This window comes from Gymnogyps californianus, chromosome 9 (genome assembly GCF_018139145.2).
Source record: "Gymnogyps californianus isolate 813 chromosome 9, ASM1813914v2, whole genome shotgun sequence".
In the NCBI taxonomy this organism is placed as follows: Eukaryota; Metazoa; Chordata; class Aves; order Accipitriformes; family Cathartidae; genus Gymnogyps; species Gymnogyps californianus.
Genome location: NC_059479.1, coordinates 3798227 through 3822066, shown reverse-complemented (window position 1 = coordinate 3822066; position 23840 = coordinate 3798227). Strand labels below are relative to the sequence as shown.

The 23840-nt window shown below is 39.7% G+C and overlaps 1 protein-coding gene across 9 annotated transcripts in view; it reads right to left on the bottom strand.

Moving 5' to 3' along the window:
- Nucleotides 1-4397: 4397 nt before the first annotated feature.
- The window catches only part of DACH2 (dachshund family transcription factor 2), a 312250-nt gene continuing 292807 nt past the window's right edge, over nt 4398-23840 (bottom strand). For 4 of the 9 annotated variants that reach the window (XM_050901917.1, XM_050901908.1, XM_050901914.1 and 1 more), the window contains 4 exons: nt 22828-22973; nt 22151-22298; nt 18237-18380; nt 14646-15173 (listed from right to left, as the gene is read on the bottom strand). In XM_050901917.1, the coding sequence (XP_050757874.1) occupies nt 15055-15173; nt 18237-18380; nt 22151-22298; nt 22828-22973 (557 nt within the window). In that variant the 3' untranslated portion in view covers nt 14646-15054. Of the gene's footprint in view, nt 5279-14645; nt 15174-17320; nt 17352-18236; nt 18381-22150; nt 22299-22827; nt 22974-23840 lie in introns of those variants that run through there. The other 5 variants (XM_050901910.1, XM_050901915.1, XM_050901913.1 and 2 more) reach the window with 4 other exon arrangements.

Genomic DNA, 23840 nt, shown 5'->3' with positions numbered 1-23840 from the left:
CCAAAATTTATTCCAGAATATTGGGCACACTTGCTCTGTTACCAGAGGCAGCAGGTATATATGTGGCCTAACCCATCTGAGATGATTGTTGTTTTTAAAGATAATGACCTTAAACATAGAGGCTGTCCCAGCCGTGTTGGCGTAGAGCTGGATTGCTCTTAGAGGTAAAGATCTGCAGTTAGTCGGGCAGATAGATACACTAGCCACAGAAACAGATCGGGAAGCTAGGGCAGGCCTCATAGCTTTGAGAGAGCATGAAGATGAGCAGTTACATTTCAGGGACACAAAAAACCTTCTCCTTTTCCCACAACTAACCCCTCTTGCAGACAGCCAAAGCAAAGAACTGATAGATGGTGAAAGGGATCTACTACTCGGTGAATACATGTTTCAATGTCATTTTGGAAAAAGCAGTGCATACATTTTCAAACATGCAAAGCCAAATGTCTGTTTATGAAGTTTAAATGTTATAAAAGATCCACTTTGTTAAGCATCAGTTATCATAAGAGCATTTTAATATATGTAGATATATGTAAAGTAAAATATATTTACTTTCATAACTTTGGATTATGTCAATAGATCACATAACGAAGATACAGCAAAATCTTGCTGATTTCTAACTGAAACTCAGAATAATGGGAGTTCTTCTTTCTTTATTTAAAAGAAATGAGCTCCAAAAAGAATTTTTTCCGCTACCTTAGATTACCATACTCCAACGTTCATGCAAAGGATGCTCTGTTAAGATGCCAGTGTTAGCTGGCCAACAGAAGCAGAAATGGATGACGGTCTAATGGAAGGGAGCAAGCTGCAGCATTTGTGCTGTGCTGACAGTGAATTGGCTCATTTCAAATGATTTCTTTGATGTACAAATATAAAACTGTAGTAATTCATAATTCATCTATGAATTCATCGTTTTAAAAAATACTTGTTTTTTCTCCCCTTCCATCCCAGCTTCAAATTATCAAAGACGCCCTTATTTGCAGACAGAACTGAAGTCAAAATGTTTATTAATAGTGATTTTACAAGTGCCTAAACATTTGTAGTATGTATAACAAATGATGATAGCACGTGACCTGGCTTTAAAACAACCTCTGTAAATTCCTTTCCCTCTCCCTCCCTCCTCACCCCAGCACGGAGCAGCAGCGCAGGCAGGATGCTGCGGTACCACAGCAGGAAGAAGCAGTGGGAACGCAGGAAGTCTTTATATCAGTATCGCTGCCAAAGGTAACAGATCCTCAGCCCAGGGCCGGCGAGGCTGTGAATTATCACGCTTGTAGTTTAGGGCTCAGTCTGCGCCCACGCGCCCACACACAGGCACAGGAGCAGTCGCGGAGATCAGCTGAGGCCATGAAGGAAATTCGTAACAATTCGGGTTAGCCCGCATTTTGTCATGTTACCAAAAATATCCTGTAAATAAATATATTAATGGGCCACTTACTTGTAGATAGCAATTACTTAAACCAGCATTCAGCTTTTAATGCACAGCCATGCATTTCTAAAGGAGAGTGTTCTCGCTGTGTATTACTATAGATCCAGATTTTAAATTGAGATTGGTCACTATTGATTCTGTTAGAGTTTATGATGATAGCAGTCTGCATTATACAAGATTCATAAAATTGCTGAAATACATCGTCCATTAACTTGCCATTTAGCCAAGATCACCTTGTGTCCAGCTAACACCAACTTTATTGGCATAACGCCATTTCAAAGGCAATTTACAAACAAGGAGATGCTTGGTAGGAAATCGGAGCTGTCACAGAGCAGACGCAGAGGGGCTGTGGGTGCTGCACCCCAGCCTCGGCAGTGCCCCCCAGCCTGCAAACACCCATCCCCAGCTGAGCTTCCTGCAGCCCATACGCTGCATCAGAACGGGTTTTCAGTGTCCCTCTGCTCTGCCGCTTCTAGGAGGTGCTGAGGACACGGGCACAGCCAAAGTCCTGCTCCTCTCAGGCATTTTCATTTGGAAAAAAAAAACCCAAAGCCAAAACCTCTGAGAGGCGAATGTCCCTCTTGGGCTACCAGCACTGTAGCCAGCTGGGGCTGTTCAGCTCACTGCCTCAGATGAGGAGGAGCGTGGTGAAGGCTGAATTGCCTCCTGCCCTGCTCTACCACTGGGCTGGGGGATACGGTTTCGCCAAAACTCTTCTACTGAGATTGTGCCACTGTTTAAAAGACAAGATGAACAAGGAAGGTGGTAACTGTAGCCGAATGTGAAACTGTGCCCATGAGAAATTAAAAAAAAAGCTCAACATTGCCCGCGTTTGCTGTGCTGTACCACCAGGCAGGAATGAGATCACAAGGTGATGCAGCTTTCTGAAAGCAGCGCAAACTGACCTGTGTGGGACATGGAACAACAGAGAACAGGGAAGGTTACTTTCCTGCTCTTTATAGCTTACTTTTACATATGAAAGACAATTAATTCTTCCCTTAGTCTTGTCTTCTCTGAGTAAACAATACCATCTCCTTCGCCTTTCAATGACAAGATCAGCAGAGACCTAGAAAATATGACACAGAAGCAATTTCCTCATTTTCTTGCCTTTAGTTCTCAGTTGCAGTGCCTGGGACTAGACAGAGTCTACACTGAGGCTTTTTATGCTGCACGGAGGAAAAACCATCACATGCAGTGTCAGACCTAGTTCCCAAATGTCTGTGTGTCGGGTGGGCAAAGGACGTACTCTGAAACGCAGCGCTGCAGTACGTGAAGGTTGCCTGGTCTGACTCCCTGGTGGGAAACAGCTCCTCGGCTGTACAATCACCGTCCCGCATTTCATACTGCATCAGTCAGAAACAACTACGTACAGGTTTTTGGGTCAGTGTAACTCACAGCCAGATCCCTATGCAGGAGGGTGTCATCTGGAATATTACTGAGATGATGATAGGAAGTAAAATGAAATAAAGAAAAAATTGAAATCTGCACTTTTATATGAACTATTCAGTTGCAATTGGCCAAACCTGTTGCTTGTTCAGGCTTCAATATGTTTCTCCAACAGAAAGTGTTAGTTACAAGTGTGCTCGTTAGGTTGAGTGACACATAAAAACCTCAGTGTCTTCGTTCGTCAATATTTATCAGGAGCTACCTAGTAAGGACTTAACAACAGATTCTGTCTCTGAAGTTTATCAGTTTCCTAAATCTCGTTTGCCAGGACTTTGACAGTTAAAACTATTCTGGGAAGGGCAAATTAAAAATCAATGATGTGCTCACCAACCCAGTATCAATGCAGCCTTAAGAAATGTACATCAGCCATTGAGGAAAAAAAATGCTAGAATAGCCTTTATGGAGACTAAAGAAAAATGCAAAAATGCTACCATTTCAAAGACTGAAATATTTAGTTACTTTAACTCTTTCCAAAATGCATGATACTCATCAAAGTGCTTTCTTCAAAATCTCAACTCACAGGAGCGATACCAGAGTTCGGTCAATCAGTCAGAAATGTTGCACTATCCCAAGGACTGTTTCAAGTCTTTTTTAAAAACAAGATTTAAAAATAAGGTCCAACCCTCATTTCAGAGAATCCCGATGGAATAGCAACTAAAATTAATAAACAGTCAAAGGTAGAATTTAAGTTCAGGTGCTGCAGTGTTTTACTCACACATGAGCTTTTATTAAGAGTGCGGGAGGACTCACAATTCCTAATGCTCCTGTTTGTATCATTCAGTTTTTGATTGCTTGATCAATGGCAGTGTGATTAATGCAGTCATTAGGACGCTTGGTATAAAAATGATATGGAATAAACCACGTTTGTACATTGGAAGACTATTCTGATAATTAGTCCGATCAGTAAAACAGAGGCCAACATGTTTTCTTGAACTGACACCTGGTTAAGCTAAAAGATTTCTTTTAGGAATGAAAAATCAGATTATTCTGTTCTGCTGTATTACATAGCATGGTTTGAAGCGACACTTTGAAAGTCTGCAAAAGTCTATTAACCAGAAAAAAAATCTAGTGCTAAAAATAAATTTTGAATGCTATACATATAGATAGCAGTATACATAATCACAGGAAATATATTCCCTATAGATCTATTTAAAGGGCTTTTTTGTTTTTAAGTGACAGTGATTTAATTCAGGGTATGTGTGTGTAAATGTAAGTATGCGTATATAAACATGAGTTTATAAATAAATAAGCATTGTGCCTTTGACCCATGAACGAAAGCAGAGAGCGAACAGGTGATTACTTAATTCCCCTTGACTCAAACCAGCTTTCAGCCAAGTATTTTGAGAAAGGAACGTTTCACTTGCAAAGCTCAGAATTTGGAACATACAATAATTAGGAAAATGTTTAATACCAACCCACCCTCTTTATTAAGTAATTTCTTCAAGTATTTTTAATAGTGCAAAATATTGTTTTGCATTAGTACAGTAACTATGGGAATTCACAGTCAAAAAAAAATCTTAAAAGATTTCCAAAGTCAAACAAAAAAATTTTTAATACTGTATTTTTAGCAAGAACATTTTTAACAAAGAATGTGTACTTTAACTTAATATGGTACAACAGAGAAACCATACTTAAAAGTTTCCATTATCTAACACTCTACTGCATATTCATTTTTTCATCTTAAAAGACCAAAAGCCAAGCTGAACTGAGCATAAAAAAAAAGCATCAATTATAATCCTCATATTACGTCAGCTATTAGGGTTTAGCTCACACTTTTGAATTGGTCATCTAATGAAAGGACAATTTTTACATCATTCTTTTAAAAAATGTACACACATTTCTTTTTAAAACGTAATATATATCGAGTATCTGCTTCAGTAAACAAAGCTTAATTTATAAACACAATCGAAACAGCTCCATGTTGAACAGTTTCAGTGATAAACTGGGCTTGTATGATGTACAGCCAGTGAGGACCTTTGTGGCTTAAAATCATTGTGCCATTGCTATACAGTAATAGCTACCTCCTTTAAAAAAAAAAAAAAGTTCTTTTTGGGGGGGAAGGGGGAATAATTCCTGCATGTGCTTAAAAATACTACAACTCCTTTCTATCTCCGGGGACCTAAAAATGATCTGTTGCAACAGGCTTGGTTTGGTATGGTAAGCTTGTAAAAAGTCTCAGTATTTCTTAATACGGCAGTTTTCGATGCAGCAACAGTAAATTGCTTGAAATTGTCCTTCAAGTTTCATGCTACAAATCCTGTTCTTCACACAGTACTGAAGGCATCAAAGGTTGGAAGGGACGTTTTTCATGAACTATATAGTCTTCAAATAGTGGTCATTATATGTTTTTCAACAATAGGTGTTTCCTTCAGTACATAATAGTAGGTTTGATGTATGTTCTGTTTTCTGGAGGAAAAAAAAAGAGAAGAAAAAAGGTCAATTACACAGTTACACATTTTATAATTAACTGAAACTTAGGTGGGTTTCCTTATTTGTTTGTGGACTTTTTTTTTCTCAAGCCAAATTATCAGATCTACAAGTGATATAAACTATCCATCACGTGAGTACGTTTCACGCAGGAAAAAGAGGCACCGGATGACAAAGCCCTGCAAAGCCCTCGAGAGGCGAGCGTTGAGCAGAGAAGTGAGCCCGTCTCAGGGCACCGACCACCTTCTAAGCCAGTGGCAGAGGTGTGGGCACTCAGCTGGGCTCAAAAACCACCAGCCTTGTTTCTAACGGTGCTTGCCAGCCAGCATCTGCTGAGTAGAGGCCATAAATACTTTGACTTGGATCTTCTTCCTTTATAGCATTTGCTTTTTAATTGAACACTCATTTTGCTTCTTTTTTTCAGAAGGCAGCCTGTGTTGTATCGCATGCCTCCCTAAGACAGACCGAGTAACATGGCGTCAGCCTTACAACATACCATTACTACATGCACAAAACCTTCTAGGGAACAGCATGTTAAAACAAAATTGCATTGCATTAAAAAATAGAACAGAAGTAAATCAATACCTGTTCTTGGAAAACTGTTCTTTCATTCAGAAACTGCCACATTTCTTCTAAAATGATTTTTCTTTATTTAGGGAAACAAGTAGAAAGCCACTTATTTCCTTCATAAAAAAATTCCTAGGTATAGTACCTATCAACTGTGATTTTTCACATTAAGCAACTTTAAGCCCAGAGAAAAAATAAATATTAAAATGCCCACGGAAACTAAAGCTAACAAGAATCCATATTCTTGTTCATTATACAATGAATCATGAATCCACCCAGCTAAACCTGCAAGTACTGATCTTGAAGATGATAGCAAAATGAGAATATTGAGAAGCATTTTGTATAACGTTGACATCTATCCCATTACTGTTTTACATATGCCAATACTGAACACTCATAAGGAAAGAACAAGTATTGACCTGCTAACTGACACTGATCCTTGGAGCAATCTCAAAGTTTGCCACATTTCAATTTCAAAATGCATTTCAGCTATAATATGAGTGATTTATCATTTAGCAGTAGCTGTCAAAGTAACCTCCTAGATAAAACAGAAACATCTGGAACCATAAACAGAGGAGAGCAGTAGCTGAATTTTAATCCAAATCCGACATGTTCACTTCATTAGGAACAGGAAACAGCTAATTAGTAATTGAATGTTTCATGGTTTTAAGGAGGCTCAGACTCTCCAAACAGAGATGATTTAATATGTATTTTGGATGTAAACAAGAATAAAGATCGGAAGAGCCAGGGACATAACATCTTCGGAGGAACGTTTGGGAGCATGGGAACCTCCAAAGAAGTGACTATTAGTTTCAGGCCTTTGGCTGATTAAAGTTATTGTCTTAAACTTAGCGGGGCAAATATTAAAGTCTGGGGAGGGGGTAAGCAGAAAGGCAAATATTGAACACTGTGGGTTTTGTTTGGGGTTTTTTTTTTTTCTTTTTCTCCTTCTCATTATTAGGAAGTTGCATATGACTTCTGCCCATTGCAGGCTGTAGGTGATCTAGCCTATATTAAAGTTGTACTTCTAAAAAAGGTAGCCACTGACAGAATCTGCAGATCAGCATGACTGCCCTGAAAAAATCCAATGAATAGTCTTTACAGGCAGTCCAAAAGGCTGAAATTCTGCCACAGCGTGCTTCCCGTGAGCCAGTACCACCCCAGTTCTGCGTTCTGCAGAGGCCAAAGCATTACCTGTCCTGGGCTTCTAACGCCCGCACGTCTCCTCTCTTGGCGGGCCGAGGCTCAGCAGCCAGATGCACAAAGGGATCTTCCTGCCTGACCACCTATCCTGGGTGCGATTTACAGACGTGCTTGCTGAATTACTCCATGTAATACCAACGGAAGTCAGCAGACGTTAGGTACATAACTGGCTATTTAAATGGCCACTGGGCATCAGCTGCATCTTCTGATACGTTTGATGCTTGATACTTGTACAGCCAAAGACAGTAAGACAGAGACCACATATGCGCGCACATTTATGGCGCTGCATTTGGCGACAAGGACTCTGTCTGCAAAGAGGAAGGGAGGAATCCGGTCGTGCATTCAAGGGAAGAGTTGTTTATCAAAAATGGGATCAGTAAGGATCAGTAATACTCTTTGTTTAAATTCTTGGTAATTTTATTGTATTTTAAAAATTATTTTTCAAACTAAGGTAAGAGGTGGTCATTGAGGGTACTGTGGGTTGATGGACTGACTATTTAAACTTTGAAACAGGTTTCAATTTTTCCTTCCTATTCCCTTTATTTCTCAAGGGAAGTTCAATGGAGGTATCTGGAATACCCGTAAGAGAGAAAGTAAACGCCAAAGCTCAAGCACAGTGCAGCCACCCAGGAGATATTACTCATCAGTAAACAGAAAGTGCATAGTTAAATATTTCCTTTTTTATAAAGCTCTCAGTTATTCTCCAGAAATTAAAATACTTTTTTGTTGCTGTGCAACAAACTTAACTCCATGGCGTTAACGTCATACAGCAACCACCTATGAGGAATTAAAGTGTTAGGAGCATCTGTGCTACCACTTGTACATGAAAGACAATGTGATGTTGTCAAATTCATCTTTTTGAAGAATATTCACCATCCCCTCAGTGTAGCTGACCGCAAGCTACATACCATTTTACAGCATTTTACTGTATTATATAGCAAAGATTTGAATAAATCTGTGTGCAATAAATGTATTCTTTTATTAGGTTTATCCCTTAATCAAATATTCATTTATGTGGGCTTCATTCTGTTAAAAAATGAAATTATACAAAGGTGAGCAAAAGCGTAGATTTACAGTAGTTTAAAGCCTAATCTCATTCTCTAGGGGTAATATTGACAATATAAAAACTGTATAAATGATATTCCCTAACACTAAAATATGCTTATGAGCCCCCTGTGCATGTTATACTGCTTTACAACCTACAGTGAAATGCATGACTGGCTTAATAAGCAAGACATTTAGAGAGGATTTTTTTTCCCCTTCACAATGTATAAGACAAGGAAAGATCTCACAATTTCTCAGTGAGCCAGAGCCTATGTTAATAATTGTAATTTTCCCTCAGGATGGTGTTGTCTTCCCTGAGTTGTTAGTCCAGGGTATACATTCATCTCTTGCACTCTCTTTAGCAACAGTATCATCGTTCGTCTTTTTCTTTCAAGGTTTTAATGTGTGTATAAAGGACAAATCCAAAAGCAATAATTACCATCTGCATATTTATTCACATTTTTCTTTTTTTTTTTTCTTTTCCCCCGCCTATTCAGCATCTCTGAATTTTCTGAATCCTTTGTGAGGCTTTGTTTGTAATATCTTTGGTTTAAGTTAGTAATTCAGTTGTCTTTCCATAAAAGTACTTTAAAACAAAACTTCCCTGTGTACCCTCACAACGTGCATAAAGAAATGCGTCCCAGTAATGCTGGTGCGCAAATCCAGTCCAAGAAGGGGAGCAACGCGACGCAGCTGGCTAGCTGCGATTAACTGACCCAGCTACAGCTTGGGATTGTTCAGGTAACTTTAGCACGCTGTAAATTGGAGGAGAAAGTCACTGGAGGAAGGAGATTTGGGATCTGCTACATAATGAGAAAACAAGGATAAATTTGTTGTATCAGTAGCTGTAAATTATTCATGCAATTTAAAAATAAAACCCAGCACTACATGTTGCAGAGAATATGGGTAGCAGAGCTGAAATAATAAACTGAAAATCCCGCTTTGCCAATTTAGATGAAGGAGCAGTTGGGAGAGCTGCTAAAATAAAGGTTAGGTAGAGCTGAGACATGAGACACGTTTCTGCAGACAGAAGAGCGGCAGGAAGGAAGAGGGCAGCCACGTGCCAGACCCGCGCACTCTCAGAGGCTTTGCACAACTCCTGCTGGAGGGGTTGAATCAAAGAGTCTTATGCGGTACCACAAGCATACCGGACAGGAGCTGATCCCTCCACCCTTCCTAGGCTATGCAAACAGAGTCAGCATTTCAGTTAGATCAGAGCCAAGCCCAGCTTTGGATGCAAGCAACACATGGAAAATACAATGCCAAACAATAAATCTCACTTACAAAGCTGGGGCTAATTTGAATCAGTCATTTTGCAGAAAGAAAAAGAAAAATCAGAGAACAGTTTGCTTCTACTGCGGATGACATCCCTCAAAAAAATCCCTTTCCCTAAACCTCTTAGCAAACAGGAGTGCTGGCTGGCCTGGAAGGAGGCTGCATCCAGGCCCCTGCCAGTGGGGTAAGGACCACAGCAATTATGAAGAACACAGAAAAGGATCGCTTCGCTACCATGAAGGGAAAAAAAAAAAAGAAAAAAAAAAAGACCTGGCTTGCAGCCAGTTCTCATGGTTTTGGGCTAGTCATTCAGCTGAATGCCAGCAGTGGGTAAAACTGACTTCTTTGCCCGTTTATTAGTTGTCCAGCAAAACTTCTCCCTTCCATTTATCTGTAAATATTTTCCAAACTGAGCAGTGAAAGAGAAAAATTAACACACCGTGAGCAGGGCATGGTTTCCTCTAGGCTCATGGAAGAATGCGGACAATAAATACTGCTTCTGAGAGCAGCAGTACTAATGAAGTTCCGTGTGCTTTCTTTTAATCCCTCGCTCTTTCCTATCGCCTCTTTTCCACCCCTGCAGATGTGCAGCCTCTGATGTCTAACGCCGGCTGAGCTGAGCCTCCCTCCGGGGGAGCAGTACCAGAGCTCCCCTCCCCGCGGGTCCCCGTTCCCGCAGCAGGCAGGGCCGTGGCTCCTGACCCTGCAGGGCTGCACACGCCTGGGCTTGCTGCATTCGGGGTTTCTTCCCCACTTATTTTGTGCCTAGGACTGCTGAGTCAACTCTGTCAAATATTTCCACATCCATGTTAATAGACCTAAAAACTTGTACAGAAAATGGGATTTCTAATAAGTAACAACAGCCAAGGACAAGAATATGTTCACTGAATACAAACTATGCAGATGCTGGATTGCCATTGTCAGTTTGAGTAGACAGGGAGATAACATAGTGGTTTCTGCTTAGGAAATATTCAAGCCTACTGACGCTGAATTATTGAATAAATGTTTTAGCCCTTTGTAAGAATAGTAAGGTATGGACCTTCACACTCAGCAGCCTCCTGGGGAAACCTTTACCCACCTTTTGTTTCCAGTAAATCACAAAATCTCAGCTTCCTCCCTCATGTGTGTGCATCTATTTGCTTAGAGAGAGAGAGAGATTCAGAAAAACACTGCGTACCAAAAGTAGAAATAACACTGAGACAAAGATCAGCGATACTGTTATTTTTAGAGCCCTGCATTTGTGTCACCAGCAGGCGAGCCGTGTCGTCAGTTAGCGCAGTAATCTCATGGCTAGTTACTAAAGAGCGCCCTTTTCTTGGTTAGCAGCTAATGAGACGGCTTTCAGCAGCGCGTGGCCGCTGCGTGCATGGATATGACAGTCTGGTAATTGCACACAAACTTTGAAAAAGTTTTTCTAGAAACACTGCAATGTGACACAGCAGAAGGTAACTACTAGAGGTTTAATAATTCAGAGCATCCAGACCAGGACATGCACTAGGGACAGAGCACGGCTTGGGCAGGAGGAAGAAGAAAAGGCGTAAGACTCAAATGAAGAAGATAGCAAAGAACTCGCTCATAAGGAAAATACCAGGCCCCCGTTTAGTTTAATCTGAAGAGTTTCTAATCACAGGGTTCTGGTCTTTTCTTACGTAAAATTGTAAGTGCTTGAACATTTTTTTCAGTGAAAGCAAGACCAAGACAATAGCACTGTAATTTCCAAGATGTTGCATTTGTCTCTTAAAATTGTATACTCTGAAATTCTGTAGCATGGTTGGTTTCAGTGGATTGCAGCATCTGGAGGTACAATTTGATACAGTAACAAAGTTGTTAAAGCTCTTAGAAGCGCTACCCCTCTCTCTTCTGCCCCCCCTGCGCCCTTTTTACCATAGGCTGGATTTGAAAACTGACTGGTTGTATCAGAATATTGAAAACATAGAGCCCAGTTTTCTAAATAAAAAAACCAAAATATGTTCCAAACTTCAACAGTCCTTCATTTTGGCAAACAGATAAAAAGTTATTCATGGTTACTGAGAGTTTTTGTGCTAAATCTCTGCCAGCTTATTTCACAAACAGCGCACAGCAGCCGCAGCGCGCCGCCGCCCTGGGTCACCCTCCTGTTGCAGGTACAGTGAACCACCTTTCCTTTGAACCATGTTTTCACCTCAGGAAAGCCTGTCTGCCTATGCTGCTGCCTCCCTTCTTGAAATTTCGAGTCTTTTATTTTTTGTAAATTGTTATCATCGAGTATTATGGTAACATCTATTTTTTAAAATTTTAAGATAACATTGCTTTGCTGATTGTTCCAATATCCCCTAACAATGAAATATAGTAATACAAAAGTTAACTAAGGTATAAACATGCAAAAGGAGAAGTCTCCCTGCGATCATAAAATGATGTTATTTTCTGTTCAGCAGTTCATGTTACTGCTGTTCATGCTAATTAATTAAAGGAGCTGTTGCTGTAATGTGCAAACAGGGAATCTGAGAAACTGAGAGGGCGTTTAGGTCTCGGAGTGAAGTTAAGTCAATCTGGGCGCGGGCAATCAAATGTAATGAAATCACTTGTCAGTGCTAAGCTTGCAAAAACTGTGAAGTTTGACTAGGGAGTAAAAGGATTATAATTAGATTTCCAATAGGATAATAACTAAATGGCAGAAAGCAGTAAAGAGAAAATATTACTTTGTTAGCTAATGGTGCTGCTGTTCGGTTTTAGTTTTTATCAGCACACTTGTAGTTGTGCTAATTTAATTTGCTTTTATCAGCAAAAATGCACTACTCGAATGGTACTTGAATGTCATTTGCAAAAATCATTGATCTGAAGGTGCACTTAATGACACCCAGTATGTTTATTTTATGTGAAACGGAGATTGGTTGATAAAATGGTTGATGCACTATCTTGCTGGCCCACGAGTGAGTTATGGAAGCAAGACCAGAAGGGTATCTGCGTGCATGCATCACCCTCTCCCGCACCGCTCAACTATGCAGGGGGCTTCGTGACTACGGCAACTATTACTTTCCTATTTTGTCAGCTAAAAAGCTTCTCTCAGATCCAGCTACGCTGGACTAGAAGATCAGGTATATGGAGGATGGAGGTATTAAGACTGTAAAGTTCAAAAAAGTTTTAAGTCTCGTCTGCACAACATTTCCATTCAATTAATATACAAAGCATAGAGAAAATGAGTCAACTAAATGGAAAAGATTTATAATGCAGATCAGAATCCCCGTACATGAACAGCTTGTGTTAATAAAATCATTTTAAGAAATGAGCATAAAATATGATATGACTTAATCACTGTGAAAGGTGGCTGTGCAGTATTTTTGTAATTTTCCTTTAAACCATCTTAAGGAGATACTGGCAGTGAAACTAATTGAATTTCAAAGGAAAGGCACTGTGTGAATGATAGATTTCTGTCCAGCAGAGCTATTGACAACAGAAAAAGAAAGGTCTGCATTGATGCTAAAGCTTTTTTCTGTGCAATAGAGAGGGATTTTGGAAGCTTGGAGACAGCTTTGTATTAGGGACATGTGTTTTGACCCTTCCTCCTCCCAGGGCCCAAAAAACAAAGGCAGCAAATGAAGGGGGCAACGAGGGAGTGTGCTCAAATTGTTCAAGACGGCAGTGCAATAGTAGCTGTCAAGTACAAAAACTGTAATCAAAGGAAAAGAGAATAAAAAGATATTACAGTATCAGCACAAGTGAAAATGAAAGAGATGGCGCTACAGGACAGAAACACTTTGAAATCTAAACAAGCTCTACAGAGAGCTCTTCAGAAACCTTTTTATCAGCTGAGAGTGCTTAGCGACAAACTGGCTAAACTCATCACACGTTTACATACGAACAGGATTACCACACCAAAACTGCCACAGAAGTCAGCGTACGCTGTCATTCATTACTGTGGTGAAGACAAGAGATGCTTTGCCATTGAGGAGTACAGGACGGGTTTACGACTCTTACTGCACAAGTCATGTTCTGCTTTCACAGAGGGGCACCAAGCTCAGAGATACTGAACACAGTGAACATCCAGCTCTCCCTCTGTTCAGGCTTTTAACCTGAACAAAAACTTCATGACCCAAAGCCTGTTCAAACTACAGAATGGTGTAGTTGGGATCAGATTAAAAAACAAACAAAAAAACCAACCTGAAATAAAAATCATGAGGTTTTCTTGTATATTCACAGACTACAGAAGTGTAAGAAAGTTCTCTTAAGTTGTGCTAGTAAGTAAATGGTTGTTGGAAGTGGCTATGTATCACTTTCCCCACAGTTATTTATAATCATTTTTGATGGGAAGACACATTTGAGCCAACTGGAACTTTTTTCCTTCAATTGAAAATTGAAATTAACTTCCTTTAACTAACTAGATTCTGTCCAGATGCACCTTTGACTCTCAGAATCTTTTCGGAAGAGCACTGAGCACTCTTCTCAGCAGGTATCATAAACAGATCAGAAACATTAGGAATATTAGGAATATTTTGCTTGTCAAATTTAAATACATGTGTCCCAAGTGCTTATCCAATATTTTGATTATTTCTGGCAGTAACGATTTTCCAATTGCAATATTTAGAGCACAACTCTAATCATATGTGTACATATCCATACACACATATGTTATATGTATATATATGCATTACAATAAAGCTGTGATTCTCCTTCTTTGTAATACATAGCATATGAACCTAAAATCACAAAAAGAGACAGCAGTAAAAATATTTGAAAGCTTTCCTGTATAGATGACAGATGGACGACAGATGCATACCAGAGGTATGCAAAGTCAAGCCTTTAGCAGTTGAGAAATGCTAGAAGTTATGTTTGTCTCTATAACTGTACTGCAGTCCTTCTTCTGTCTACACAGAAGGGGACTGTCTTTAGTTACTTCAACACACATTATTTTTTGCACATTACCATTACACGATTCAGTAGAAAGTGTGGAAGTGCTCTAAGAAGCAGCAGCTATATTGAAACAGGCAGCTGTCTCCAGGCTGCTATAGTAGCCAGCGCAGGACTGAATGGTGTGTAATGAATACGGCACAGGATTGAAGGGAGAAAAAGGTTGGTTTTATAGAAAACCAACACTACAAAACTGGGCTTTCTCCAAAGTCAGAGAATTTCTACGTTCAAATTGCTCAGACCAAATTTTATCACAGGTGACGGTTTTCTGCGTGTCTCAAACAGGCTCCCAATGGTAACGGAAATAAGATCTCTGTATCTCAGCCCCCCTAAACGATGATTACACAACTCCCTTACTTCACAGGCCTATAGCCAGAATACATTTATTATTCTTTGGGAAGCACTCAGAGAATACATCAATGTTCTGTATTTACAAACAGTCACTGAACAGTGAGGAAAATGGAGCACTATATAATTGCTCATAACGTGAACATGACTTTCCTTTTCCCCCGACAGATTATGTATTTTTGAAAACACCTATGATCTTGATAGGTAGGTAAGGATCAGAAGTAAAATATTTAAAAAAGATAAGTCACATGTAAAATCACTTTTGAACTAAACACATATTAACACTCTGTTTAAACAAATTTAATTTCTGGTCTTGTAAAGTACCGATCTTTCAACGGTTTTCTGTATTGAACAGGAAAACAAAATGAAGTTGTGTAATTTACATTTATCTTAAAGCAGGAAAACAGAGACAAAAATTATTCTGCATTTAATTTTTAGTATGGCTCATGATAAGCACGTGTGTGATGGGATGCGGTACATACTGCACCTTGCATTGCCGCACTGTCATGTTGGGTTCCGTTGTGTTCTATTTCCATATCTGGGATTCCAGCATCTGAAAGACGTGACACTGAAGATTAATGCGTTCCCCTTTGCCCTTCTCTCATGCATCTTCAGAAAAATATTTATAGCAAACTAGGGTGATCTCCAAGTTACATGGTCTTGCATAAAACATTTGGTCTTCACAGAATTTTCAGTAGTAAATTGTTTCCAAACTGGGCAAAAATTACTGGTCTCACAGTGAATTATTTTTAACATGCTTCACATTTGTCTGATGATCAGATAATAACCAACGCATGATATTAATATGCCTGTAAAATTCTCTTGGAGAATGAGGGCATCTGACATATGAAAAATAAAAGTAAAAATTAAACTGTGGTAATACTAAACTACATTGACTCTCCTAGCCATACACCTGCACAGTACAGAATTAAAGAACATAGCCAATGCCAGTCAACACGTTTGCGCGCGCACGTGTGTATCAGTTTGCATGAGTGCATGTTATAGATAAGGACTGTGCAAATTGCACTTAAAAGACTCAGCTCAGGATGTTGTAAGCATGTGTTATCACACATGTAATTTTGTTTTGGGTGATATTATGTGAAACATTTCCAGATTTTTGCGAAGAGCTTTCCAAAATGGATTGTGCTCTTTTTCCCAAGTTGAGAAAGAGTCTCATGATGATACGCACTTTTGAACTATTTAATTTCATATTGATAATACCTCTGTATGCACAGTCCTTCGGGTGGGGGCAGGGGCTCAACCACCCCAGGGTGTTATGATAACAGATGCCATTATCCACCTTGTGCCAACAAGGATTAGCATGAAGGGTATGTGATTTGAATCCATGGCACCTCAAATCCTGGAGAAACATCTGCTTCCCTTATAATACCACACTTTGAAATTACAGCAAGGAAAAAACCCACACCTGAAAGGGAGCTGCATATACTGTTTCGAAGTTTTTCTGTGTAGAAGCCTGTTCTGGACTTTCTCAAATAGAGAATGACCGTACTGCTGCTTTCGCAGATCACTTTAGTTGGAGTGTCAGTATCTATCGCAAAGATGACATTTCGCTGGTCACCCTACAGCCTAACCGAACTCTACGTCAAAGCAAGGCAACCCATTAAAGTATAGTCCATACATAGAGGAGTAATAAGAGTAGTATCTTAGTAATATATGTGTAAATGAAATATATGTGATGTATGCATATATAGCCCTATAAATATATATGATCAAATAAATAATATTTTCATGTACACAATTTTTTCTTATAGAATTACAAGTGACTGCTATGACATTGGGTTTCCCTTATTCAAATTCCTGTTTTGAAGGAAAGTTCAGGGCACTGATCGATTAATCTAAAAAGGTTCTTTCTCTTCAAACCTTTTAGAGTACATGTTGTATATACATAAAATGACAAAGTCATCTGTAACTAATAACGGCATCTGTGAAATGAGACAGACCGTCAGAGTTAAATTAAAAATATTCAGGATAGCCCTTCACATTTTGTTGTCATAAAATTGTACCTGCAATTAAATTGTGTATTAAGATGCTAATGAGCTACCTGATTTGCATGTGCAATCAGATTAGCATGTAAATATCAGCTTCTTGCAGGCACTAACATATATATGACTACCTGAGCGTGCCTGCAAATCAAAACGTTAGCAGCCAGGCCCGCAACAGCAGATGTAAAGATCTGTTAATCACATTGCTGGCACGTTGGTACCCTTTAATTTGTGGCTTCCAGAACTGCTGAGCACTCCTAACTGTCGTGCGAGCGGCAGGTGCTTCCCAGCAATGGCAGAATCTGGGTGAATGACCTTACAGAACATCAGGATTTTAGTTTTTTCCTGACATTCATCTCAAGGTGCTGGCTCTGTCTGTGGGATCCGATCTGGGCATTTTTCTGATCCAGTGGAGGCGGTGGAAGAGGTTTCTGCTGGCTCTGTCCACCCACTCTCTCTCGGGTCATTGTCCCTTACCACGGTGCAACGGCAAGCTGTATATCCATGCCTGAATCACCACTCTTCACTGTCAGTACCTCAGAAAAGCCAGCCAGTTCCTGGTTACAGTGATATGCTGGTCTATAAAACCCAGCAGATGAGAATGCCTCTGAAAGATGTTGCTCTCATACTTAAAGAGTTTATATCTCTTAGGTGCTTTAGATAAATCACAACTCGCAGTCCATTGCAGAGTGTTGCGATGGCAGTTCACGTAGACAGGCTTGCCCTAACTTTAAAAAACCATTTGGGTAGCCCTCACAACCGAGAACTCAAGACAAGCTAAACACACTATTTTTACTCAGCAGTTCAGGCAGTTTTTGCAGTCTGCTGATGTTACGATGGCTCAGTTGCTAGCAGTGCCCAAAGTAGGCAGCACAAAGTTAACATAGAGACTACACGACATACAAATGCAGCAGAGACTGAATGTAACTCTGATTCATGAGCCTCTGCAGAGCCTTCGGGGTAGGGATGCACAGACTAAACCTTAGCTACAGAACCTGAAATTAATTAAAACTCAACTAGGTTCAGTCTTAAAGACTCAAACCAAAGCTCTAAACTTTGGCCAGAACCATATCAAGAAGGAGAGGCAAATCCTCCCACTACCCAAGACATAATCACCCTGTTTAGGAGATTAACTGATTGCTTTTGTTTCACAAGAATATTTGGGAAGTATTCAAAACTTAGTCAGCTCTGAAAGCTGATACATATTTAACAAACTTAATAGGTCCTGAGGCTGAGCAAACTTCAGCCAAACGGCTTTTAAATTGAAGCTCAGCAGTTCTAAAAACGAATCTGCTGGGAGAGAAGAGTTCAGAGAACCTTATAGGAACCAAATTTCACATTGTCTTAGCTGGCACTGTAACAGATTTCTCTGGTAATATATTCAGCATTTCTTGTCATGTCTGTGTAAACTGCTCTGTCTGTTTCTCTAGTTGCAGACTTACTTATTTTTTTAATTCATGACCCAGAGCACATGGCCTGAAATAGATTTTTAATTATTTCAGGAAAGGATTGTGGTTTTTTACTCTGGAATTTGCTTTGTGCATCATCTTACTTTTTTTCACTCAATTAAACATCATTTTAAGCTAACTGTAAAAGGCCAACTAAGACATTACCATTTAACATCCTGAGACCGTCACCTGATGTGGCCTGTTTAAGCGCCTGTTCCACTTGTTCTCTTCTCTTTGATTCAAATTCCAAAGCTTCCTGCAATTTTCTCTTTGCCTTTTTTTCTTTCTTCAAGCGTTTCTGAATTGTTGCTGAAATGTAAATATATTGTAAGAATGGCTGTTAAAGCACAATTAATATATAATGGAGACAGTAAATGAGTTTATGTTCAATGTTCAAGGGCCCAGTTCTAGCTTGAGGGAAAAAAAAAAAAAATCTGGCATGAATCTGATATAAAACAAAAAAACCCCCAAGCCATATCCTGTAGTGAAACAATGAACAATCTGAAAGGGCTTTAGATCTTGTTAAAGATCTTAAATCTTATTCTTGCTCTGGAACAGCCCCATGGATTTAAGTCTCCTGACCAGAACCTAAGAGTCTCACAGCCAGCCTGGTGTTCACGTTACACAGACTTCACCAATTTGGACTAAATTCCAGCTACGGTTCTGCAGAGTTTGGCTGAGCAGATCATTGGCTTAAACTAAGGAAATGAAATTTATTTCTGCAGGCGAACTGTCTGTGTGCAGCGTCGGAGAATCGTAAACGTCAGTACGAATGGTGTACAGAGTGAAACTCCATGGAATTAGGTGGTAATTTTTTTGGTAAAAATGGAGCAGCAGTTGGGTTAATTTTGAAGCAGAATAACTGAAATAATACAAACCACTGCCCAAGAGAGAAGGCAGGTGTAAGGCTACTGAAAAGCTGGGTTAAGTGGGTACATACTCAGACGAAAGATCACATGGGTAGAGAAGGGGTATGGACTGAGTAACATGAGTACTTTCGCACTTCATCATTAGTGGGAGAAAAAAAAAGCGGGAAAGCCAAAGAAAGGAGAGAAACAAAAAAGCACTGGGTGTATGTTGAGAATCTCAGAGAGAAATTAAAAGGGAACCTCCCAGGGAGAAAGCAGGTTGAGAACAAGCTTATAACACTGGTACGTAAGTCAAGTTTATTCTCTTCATTAGCCATTTCTCCTTCTAACTGAAGCGCTCCATAAACCGCTGTAGAGTAGCTGCCTGTTTGGACTTAAAATAGGTAACAATGCAATAATACAGTGCTCCTGTACAGCTTTGCATTAGATCTCAACGCACTTTACAGTCATCTCATCTTCTCTCTTTTACAGACGGAAAGCAGAAACAGTGACTCGACAAAGATCATCCACAGGCCATTGGTACAGCCATGTAAGATTTGGCAGAAAATAGAAGTATTCCTGACTAATCTCAGTCTTAAACCCAACTATAAATAAAACTATAACTAGAGAATTGCATAGTATTAATTGTAGCCAGATGATCAATATCTTCATTGGGAACTGCTGACATTGGCTATGATTGTGTTCCCTCAGCTATATAAATTGAAGCAATAAAATGCACCTTTTAAGCCTTTTCCTTTTCAAACCCTGAATCTTAATCCCATATTGAACCTTATTTTTCACCAGCACCAGGTTACCATTACTTGGGCCAGAACTACATCTAAAATGTCTACCTCTGCCAACAACAACCCTTCCTGTGCTCCTGCTGGCTGACAGACTGTCCTTATTATCCTTATTAAACTATCTTTAACGGGCTCTTACACTTGTTTTTTCACCAGTGCTGCAAGAACACTCTATTGTGTCTCTCCCTTGTATGACCTGCACCTCCCTTCCCTGGTCTGAACTGCTTGGTGGGATCTCTACAGGCCCATCACCACACGTCTGCTGAGTGTATCCTGCAGCCAGAAAATACTCTCCTCCTGGGCGCAGCTCTTGTTCCAGGAAATCTGCGATCAGCTGGCACGTCTGATTGGCACGAGGAAGATCAGTTGGACTGGAGGCTGATGCCCACATACTTCCTCAGAAGCAGCAGGAGAACATTTTTAGCAAGCTCTGGAAGATGACCCCAGCTCATGTGAGCTGGTAGAGCACACCCCAGCTCATACGAAAGCGCTACATTTCTACAACCCATCGCAGCTTGTGCAGAGGATCGAAGAATGCTTTTGCATTGTGCTGCTTCAGTTCATGTGTGTAGTCACATTCCACAGAGCAGTACTTAATCCCATGGATTCATTACGGAATCAAACAAATGGAGAAGTGATGGCACTAGAAAAGGTAGGTAAAACTAACAGACTAAAAAGAATTTCAGCTTAAAACATAAATGCCCGTTTAAAATTACCATCTATTTTAGAGTCAAGTTTGCTAGTGTGTACACTCTGGCAAATATTGCTCACAAGTACTGTTAAAATGAAAGTTGAATTTATACCAGCAGTATTTTGCAATCCCTTTTATTTGCTTCTCCTGTATATTAGATACCTGTGAATTTCAAATCACAAAATATTGTTAGAAAATTTACTAAAAAATCTGGAAAAATTCTGGGAAAATCCAGAGTATTTACATAACTTTTTGTGACCACTTGTTCATCTGAAATCTTACTGACTTTTACAGATCTTTCTGGATTTGTGAATGCTCCAGTCGGGGGGGAAAAAAGGATACCATTACATGGGAAATCTCTGAGAGACTTAATAAATTATGAATGTCAAAATGTGATCTGTAGAACATAACTTTGGAAAATTGAGCAACCCATGTGAAAAAGCCTATCTCTGACCTTCTACAATAATAAAGATGTGCATGTGGCGATGACCTGAAAGACAAACAATTCTGAGGATATTGATTATTGGTGAAATTCTCTTTTGAGCCAGAAGCCAAGAAAGTCTGCGAATGGCTTAAGGTTTTTGTTGACTTAAATGTGACTGAGGAGGTGCATAGTCTGCCTACAGGGAGATAAGTTTTGGTTTACAGAAATACAGCAGTCTCATCCACCCTTAGACTGGGGTGATGCAACATTTCTGAACACCCACTGCGATTTAACAACTTCAACAGCGTTTACTGTCCCTTCACAACTCGACTTGGAAGTGCCCTTCTTTGTTGCCTCTTACTGAGACTTGGCGCTGCAGACAGCTGTGTTCTACACACCTAATTTCAATTCAAAATGCACAGGAAGATAGTACCTGGCACCTACATTTTTGGTCTTATCTAGTTTTATCTTTCTGATTTCATGGATGTAATCTAGAAGTAGCTTTTGGCACATAAAGTACTATTCCTCTCCTTCAGATGCAGATCTGAATTTTAAAAAGAATACTGCCTTCTTTGCAATATCACAGCGAAAAATTCAGATTTACCGATTTAATTGCCTATTATTATCAAAAGCTTCTAAACAGTCATGGTTTTGTCTTGGAAGGCCCCATATGGGAGTGATACTGTATCTCACTCTCCTGATGGAAAAAAAATTATCTAGGGTTATTTGCTTCAGATCTTGCAGTTGGGTAGGCAATTTCTCGTAGTTCCGTCTATTTTGTTGCACTGAAGTTACCTACAAGAAAAACTAGCTGACTAGCACCTAAACTACAGAAATGTGGGCTACATAAGTAGTAAGGTAATGAAAAAAAATCACCTAAATACCCAAATTACGGACGTACTATCTTTCTCAGAGGAAGACTGATTCTCAATGCTTGGAGGATAATAGCAGAAAACAAAAGAAATTAAAGCTGTCAAATGAAGAAATCGGGCTGGGAATACACAGGCGGAGTGGTAATAATACATGTGAAAGCCATGAAACTGAATCAGCTTTCCTCCACAGAACCTGCCAAAACTCTCTGCGGCCAGTTGCCCTCCAGGAAATAATCCTTCAGTCACTGTTCTGTCTGCTTACAGAAAAGTGTGCTTCATTCTGTTTTTATTAAATTTAAATCTTTCATTACCAGTGCTAGTCCACTGCTGCATTACACTGAAGTATGAATGTCAGTTAACTCCGAGTCCTCAATAGCTCCAGCTGGAAATGCCAAAGGGTTATACATTTAATAGATATCTAAACTCCATTTTTCATTCACTCACCTCTGCTTTGCAGCTCAGCTGTGAGTTGCCTTTCCAAGCTCTCTCTTAGTTCTCTCTCTCTACAAAGCTCCATCTTTAACTCTTTCTTTTCCTGCTGTATCTGCTTTTCCTGGACTCTCGCATTGTCCACAGCCACTTTCAGTAGGCCCTAAAACACACACAAATGTAAGACCTGAAAATACCATTTTGTTTCAGCAATGACAAAATTCATCCACTTGTTTCTTTTACACCCTCTAGGAAAACAGAAAAATTAAAAGCAGGAACCTATAGACCCAGAATGCAACTGGGCATTTGAAGTAGCTAACTGTTATATATGAGCAATTTTGTGGCATGGAATCATTCCATATAGCTTTTGCTAATTCATCCTACTGATGTGGTTTATTACAAACGGAGTGCCATATCACTGCTGACCTCGGTCAACTGCAGGGAGAAGCAAAGGAGGAATAATAAGGCTGGTGAATTTTAGTATGACCATTATTGCCAACTATTAAGTCAAACAGACAATGTATGAAACCCTTTCACGATCGATAATGCCAGACAGTGGAAACCTAAGCATTACATTAAATAAAAGAAATTAGAATTGCAGATACAAAATAGTTTCTGAAACTTAAAGGGATTGAAAAAGAAACATATTTTATCTGTCATGACATAGCCTAGCCCTATAGAGAATAATTTACCTGAATGTTGGTTAATAGTGTTTCTACTGATGAAAGACCATCAGCAAAAAGAAATGGCGCCGGAAATCCAGGAGGCAAGGCCTGTCCAGCCAGTTGGACTTTATCTAAGGTTGGTTTCATTATTGGAATGGCAATTTGGACCTCTTCTGTAAAGATAGGTTTAAAAGCAACATCAGAAAGCATTGGAAATATAGGTAAATGTAATTTATAGAAACTAGCATTCTGTTTACCTGGAAGTCAAAATACAAACACATTAGTAAAATTGACATTGTTTCAGTCTTTGGGCAGCTGTGATTGTTGCTAAGGTGTTTGCAAAATAGTACAGAACAATAATAAATATACTGAAGACTGTAACACAGCTGTAAGAGAGTATAGACTATTGTATCTCAAATTCTACAGAATTATACTACAGAATTATAACAGCATTACGCAGTTCATTAAACCTGAATGACCTTTCTTCGTTCTATCATGTTTGCCATTCTGTGATGTCCATTTTTTCTTGCTATAGCCTTGACAAAATTCTAATCAAGAAAGGTATCACATCTCTCTACTCCTTTAACGTTATCTTTCCCATACTCAGCAGTAAATAATCTCCACTGAGTCATCCTCTCCTGCTTAGCTAGCACCAACTCCACGTTGTCAGTAAAGCGTCAGCACAGGTTTTCTTAACAAGTACCTTGCTACTGTCAGCCTTTCTAGCCACAGGCGGTAGCCAAAAATGCTTTGCTGAGTTATCTCTAGCGGAGGTATAAAGAGAGCTGGGTGGCCAGGGGTCACAGGAGCGGCCGGGGAGGAGAGGGCGCTCCAGCACAGGCCTCGCTCCTGCCATGCACTGCACAGAACTAGATGGATGCATCTCTTACAAACTGTAGAATCGGGACCTGGTAGCCTCCCCTTCACTCGTTGCTTCAAATAGATCATGTTGTTATAGATCAAGCTGTGCACACACAGTAGAAATGTGTATCCAGAAAGAAACAACAACAGTAGTAATTATTTTTCAAAAATCCTCTAGA